This window comes from Cydia fagiglandana, chromosome 24, assembly GCF_963556715.1.
Source record: "Cydia fagiglandana chromosome 24, ilCydFagi1.1, whole genome shotgun sequence".
NCBI lineage: Eukaryota > Metazoa > Arthropoda > Insecta > Lepidoptera > Tortricidae > Cydia > Cydia fagiglandana.
The window spans coordinates 11,238,197-11,244,628 of record NC_085955.1 but is presented as its reverse complement, the minus strand read 5'-3'; the positions used below and the strand labels follow the sequence as shown (position 1 = coordinate 11,244,628).

At 47.1% G+C, this 6,432-nt stretch overlaps 1 protein-coding gene across 1 annotated transcript; it reads left to right on the top strand.

Moving 5' to 3' along the window:
• The first annotated feature begins 1,057 nt into the window (after positions 1-1,057).
• On the top strand, positions 1,058-4,170 carry LOC134676560 (serine protease inhibitor dipetalogastin-like). Its single transcript, XM_063534950.1, has 5 exons — positions 1,058-1,112; positions 2,064-2,274; positions 2,708-2,896; positions 3,341-3,529; positions 3,972-4,170. Exons 2-5 carry the CDS (start codon positions 2,102-2,104, stop codon positions 4,168-4,170), a joined length of 750 nt encoding a protein of 249 aa, XP_063391020.1. The 5' UTR covers positions 1,058-1,112; positions 2,064-2,101.
• Positions 4,171-6,432: the final 2,262 nt, after the last annotated feature.

The following is a 6,432-nucleotide window of genomic DNA, read 5'->3' as shown; positions in this document are numbered from 1 at the left end:
TGAAAATCATACGTATTTAGTTTAGCTTGTATAGTTGAGGCCCCAATAACACAACCAGCATTCTGTTGGTATGTAAAATTGTCTAACATTGTGTAACGTTACCTTCTTCTTCTTCCTCGCGTTATCCCGGCATTTCGCCACTGCTCATGAGAGCCTGGGGTCCGCTTGTCAACTAATCCCATGATTTGACGTAGGCAACTAGTTTTTACGAAAGCGACTGCCATCTGACCTTCCAACCCAGAGGGTAAACTAGGCCTTATTGGGACTAGTCCGGTTTCCTCACGATGTTTTCCTTCACCGAAAAGCGACTGGTAAATATCAAATGAAATTTCGTACATAAGTTCCGAAAAAATCATTGGTACGAGCCGGGGTTTGAACCCGCGACCTCCAGATTGCAAGTCGCATGCTCTCACCGCTAGGCCACCAGCGCTTCCTACCGTTGTGTAACGTTACCTACGCTCGTAATTAGGCAGGACCTGGCTCTTGAGACTCTCGAGAGGGCAACCTACTTTGAGAGCCAGGTTGTACCTACCAATGTTATGTAACACCTCAAAGTTGCAATAAAACAAAAAAAAAAAGAATAAAGAATACATATTTTAATAAATAATACCTTTTACCATGGAAGGTCACAAATGTAGGTGACCTTCCATGGTAAAAGGTACCTTAACCTCTAGCAGCCCAGAGACCTATAAAAAGGTCTACTGTTCCATTCTAATTTGAACTTTGTGTTGACAAAATAAAATTTCATTTTGCTTGGCAAGGTTTGACGTATGGGCGGCTAGAGGTTATGGCGGCTGGCACTTACGTCACATAGCGCCGCAATAGTATGCGTTATTAATAGCGTAAGCGCCAACCGCCATAAGGTACCTTTAGCCGTGGGACGTCACATTTATTTTTACATTCAGATACTGCAGACCATGGACATAACCTGACCTTGGAGCAGGTTGGGTCTGACTTGAGTGGCAATAAGGTACTCCTCAGGCACCGTAACACCCGTAACACTGCGTTCAACATCCAATACATCGCCTTTGCTGCCCAAACTTATAGTACGAAGGCGGATTCTAAAATATTCTTCGACTGTCCAAATCCGCGTCAGGCGAACGTACAATTCAGTAAGTTTTGTTATTTTGAAGAACATTTTAACTTAACGTTTATTATCAATGGGGGACACTCCTCCGATCGGCCATTCTCGGCTCCGCTCGGCTCAGCATTGCTCCGAGTAGTTATTAAGCCCGCTCCACACTCGTGCGCGAATCGCGGCGCGAAGCCGCGAACGCGAGTCTGGAATCGATTTCGCATATCAGCGAACTAGACTCCACACTCGCGTTCGCGGCTTCGCCCGCGATTCACGCGCATAGTCTGGAGGGGGCTTTACAGTCACACCAATAAAAGTCTGCAGCGGATTTTATAGTCCACGCAGTGTAAGTATTATTAATACGTCATAATTTCGTAGATGTTTGACGTTTAATATGACACTTGCACTGCGTGGGCTATCAAAATCGCTGCAGAGTTGGCACAACTTATAGTCCCTTTGCGTTGACAACCACAGATAAGATAATGACTTGAATTTTGACAGCCCTAAATAGCCGAAAGGGATAGTGATAGTGTCATACGTTAGAAAGGGATATCATGTTATAAGGTACCTTTACCCGTGGGACGTCACAAATATTGAAATTCCTTCTTCCTGGCGTTATCCCGGCATTTTGCCACGGCTCATGGGAGCCTGGGGTCCGCTTGACAACTAATCCCATGATTTGACGTAGGCACTAGTTTTTACGAAAGCGACTGCCATCTGACCTTCCAACCCAGAGGGGAAACTAGGCCTTATTGGGATTAGTCCGGTTTCCTCACGATGTTTTCCTTCACCGAAAAGCGACTGGCAAATATCAAATGATATTTCGTACATAAGTTCCGAAAAACTCATTGGTAAGAGCCGGGGTTTGAACCCGCGACCTCCGGATTGAAAGTCGCACGCTCTTACCGCTAGGCCACCAGCGCTTCTTCTTCGTCACAAATATTGAAATAAACGAAAATAATTCTGCATAAAACGATTTTCTCCACAGTTCTAAAAAACAGTGTGCCCAGACTGAGCCATGTAGACATGCCAACTTGCCGGCCCGACCTGTGTGATCAGTGCCCGCGGGTCTACCTGCCAGTGTGCTCCTCTGACTCCAAGACCTACCGCAACGAGTGCTTCTTCATGTGCCGGCGAGCCAACAACACCATCACCGTGCTGCACAAGGGAGTGTGCATGCACTGGCTCTGGCAGTTCTAAGCTCTTCAAATTTTAAATTAAAACACTATCTCCAATACGTCTTGTATGAATACATTGCTAGCCCCCATTCGCACGACAGCTTTTTTCAACGTGCGTTAAAAAAGCGCTTGAATCTATCCGCACTCTAAATTCGACTTAATGACCAAGGCTTAAAGTCGAAAATCCAACAACGCTTGATAAAAAGCGCCACCGCTGTCGTGTGAATACATACAAGGTTATCCATTTGTGTTATTCAAACGCTTTTTTAACGCTCGTTGAAAAAGCTGCCGTGCGAATGGGGGCTTAGTGCCAAGAGCGTTCAAGTGCAAAAGCGCGGATGAAACCCACGTAGGGTTCATTCAAATTAAAATGTTGTAAAATGCGTATGTACCTATGTTTGTCGAGTAGGAATATGGGCCTTGTTGCCTGATTTAAAATTGAAATAATTAACAGTGCGCCCAGACTGAGCCATGTAGACGTGCCAACTTGCCGGCCCGACCTGTGTGACCAGTGCCCGCGGGTCTACCTGCCAGTGTGCTCCTCTGACTCCAAGACCTACCGCAACGAGTGCTTCTTCATGTGCCGGCGAGCCAACAACACCATCACCGTGCTGCACAAGGGAGTGTGCATGCACTGGCTCTGGCAGTTCTAAGCTCTTCAAATTTTAAATTAAAACACTATCTCCAATACGTCTTGTATGAATACATTGCTAGCCCCCATTCGCACGACAGCTTTTTTCAACGTGCGTTAAAAAAGCGCTTGAATCTATCCGCACTCTAAATTCGACTTAATGACCAAGGCTTAAAGTCGAAAATCCAACAACGCTTGATAAAAAGCGCCACCGCTGTCGTGTGAATACATACAAGGTTATCCATTTGTGTTATTCAAACGCTTTTTTAACGCGCGTTGAAAAAGCTGCCGTGCGAATGGGGGCTTAGTGCCAAGAGCGTTCAAGTGCAAAAGCGCGGATGAAACCCACGTAGGGTTCATTCAAATTAAAATATTGTAAAATGCGTATGTACCTATGTTTGTCGAGTAGGTATATAGAGGCCTTGTTGCCTGATTTAAAATTGAAATAATTAACAGTGCGCCCAGACTGAGCCATATAGACGTGCCAACTTGCCGGCCCGACCTGTGTGATCAGTGCCCGCGGGTCTACCTGCCAGTGTGTTCCTCTGACTCCAAGACCTACCGCAACGAGTGCTTCTTCATGTGCCGGCGAGCCAACAGCACCATCAGCGTGCTGCACAAGGGAGTGTGCATGCACTGGCTGTGGCAGTTCTAAGCTCTTCAAATTTTAAATTAAAACACTATCTCCAATACGTCTTGTATGAATACATTGCTAGCCTCCATTCGCACGACAGCTTTTTTCAACGTGCGTTAAAAAAGCGCTTGAATCTATCCGCACTCTAAATTCGACTTAATGACCAAGGCTTAAAGTCGAAAATCCAACAACGCTTGATAAAAAGCGCCACCGCTGTCGTGTGAATACATACAAGGTTATCCATTTGTGTTATTCAAACGCTTTTTTAACGCGCGTTGAAAAAGCTGCCGTGCGAATGGGGGCTTAGTGCCAAGAGCGTTCAAGTGCAAAAGCGCGGATGAAACCCACGTAGGGTTCATTCAAATTAAAATGTTGTAAAATGCGTATGTACCTATGTTTGTCGAGTAGGAATATGGGCCTTGTTGCCTGATTTAAAATTGAAATAATTAACAGTGCGCCCAGACTGAGCCATATAGACGTGCCAACTTGCCGGCCCGACCTGTGTGATCAGTGCCCGCGGGTCTACCTGCCAGTGTGCTCCTCTGACTCCAAGACCTACCGCAACGAGTGCTTCTTCATGTGCCGGCGAGCCAACAACACCATCACCGTGCTGCACAAGGGAGTGTGCATGCACTGGCTCTGGCAGTTCTAAGCTCTTCAAATTTTAAATTAAAAGACTATCCAATACATCTTTTAGTATTAAGCACTGTACCTACAAATTTGAACATAGTTGTCAATCGCTCTCTCGCAGCCTTCCAAGATACAGGCTCAGCCTAGTTTGGAGTCTGATAGATATTTTTCTGCATATTTTTTATGATAATATTAAATTTAAATCTAAATAATATTTATTCATCAAATACAAATACAAAGTCAATCTTAAAATCTACTTAAATAATTTACATGCAATTTCCTAACTTAAAATCTAAACATATTACTAATATACTATCCTACTTACACTATCAGCCCCATTCCGACCCCCACCCAGCCCAAAAGTGCCAAAGATGCTAGCGGCATTACCGCGCTGGATGGCAAGCGATATCTGTTGGACTAGATAGGAGCCTGAACGGGGATCGCCTCCTCTGTCACGTAGACGCCGCCCCAAGTCTCTAATCAACCTCTTGGCCTCCGAACACCACGGCCCCGCAGTTTCCACCGCGACCGGAACAAAATCGTACGCTGGTTCCAGGTTGGCGTATTTTAATCGCTTGAGCCTCGCGGCATTTGCCGCGGCTGCGCCTGCCAGCCGGCTACCGGGAGCAACATGAGTAGGCGCAAAAGTACTCACGCAGGTTGCATCCCAGAGCAAGCAGCGGCCTTTGGCCCACGGAACCAGCGTTAAGCCGTCCGGGCGCTTCCCGTCTGTACGGCTTAAGCCTTGAGGCTCCAGAATGCAAGGCACGTTCGCCGAGACCATGGTGCGACGTATCAAATCATTGATCGCATGGTGTCTCGGGAACCGCCCTGCAGCCCGGGAGCAGCTCAAGCCGTGGTGCCCATTCGCTTCCACCGCCATTCCACATATACAGCGATGGGGCTCGCACACCTTGGAACCCAGCCGTAAGGCGACTCCTACTCTCAGGGTGTCGTTGTCGAGTAGGGTCCCCAAATGTGGCGAAGGCAGTGCCTGCAACCAGGCCCCTGATTCAGGTTGCCCCACCGCTTTAAGCCGAGCCACATCTTCAATCCTGCCCGCTTGAGCCAGCAATTGCGAATATGTTTGCTCGCACAAGATGTCGTCCCAGAGTCTCTGTGAAGCAGGGTTGTCCGGGTGCGTCCCTCCAGACGACCGAGTCGACCACTCGTCAAGGGCCTCCTGCAGGAAAGGAAGGCAGATGTTGCCACTGTTCATGGAGAGAATCTTCGCCACAAGGCCCGCCGAAGCATGAGAGGAAGCAAGGAACGAGACAACTCCAATGTCATGCATACGACGGATACCTAAACCCCCATACCGAATGGGGAGTGTTGCTTGGTGCCATTGTTCATCGACCAATTGGATGTTTAATAGACCTTCCAGACCCTGTTTGAGCACGGTGTCGTAGTCCTCTGTGTCTTGCTTAAACATCCAAGTGGGCGCCGTCCGCAGAGAATAAGTTATGCGCGGCATCGAGAAACAGTTACGCAGTAGCGTAAGAGATACATGCGCCGATAGATGCTTTAAACGTTCAAAGGAAGACCCCAAAGCGGATGTCTTTGCCTGAAGCATCGAACTTACACCTTCAGGAAAAATTGGCGCACCAAGAAGACCAAAAGATGCCTTACTAATAACCTTTACGCCCGGCAGCAAAGATTCAAATTTGGACAAGGTGCTTAACGCCAGGGGGCTGCAAGCATACAACTCACACTTTGAGGAACTCACCTCCAACCCAATAGCTCGTAGTGCTGGCAAAAGCTTGGCAACGTCATTAAATACGACATCAGAGTCACCTCCTAAGGTCCCATCGTCTAAGTACCAGACATTCAGAGGCGACTCTAATGCCGCTATCAGACTTTGGATTGCCAGACAAAATACGAGAGGCCCCAATGGATCGCCCTGTTGTGCTCCGACCTGTGAGGCGATTACAGTGCCCTCATAAAAAAGGTTGCTTTTAAAGGCGTAGCACTGAAAAAGAAATGGATACAGGTGGGGGGTGCGAAGTTTTACTTGCTGTAGAATTACATCCCTTTCGACAGAATTAAATGCATTTTTCAAGTCTAGTTTCACGATGACAGTATCGCTGTGCTCGTGCTTCATTGAAAAATGCCTTGTCGCGTGGATTGCCGCCTCGCACCCCAAAGGTGTACCTGTTGGAAAGTTGGACTGTATGTACACCCTTTAAAGAAAATACACTTATCTATTTAGTCTGTAACATAAACTGACATCTGTCAATGTCAAAAATTATACTGTCCTCTGTGTGACCTCTCTCTGTCTCAAGCC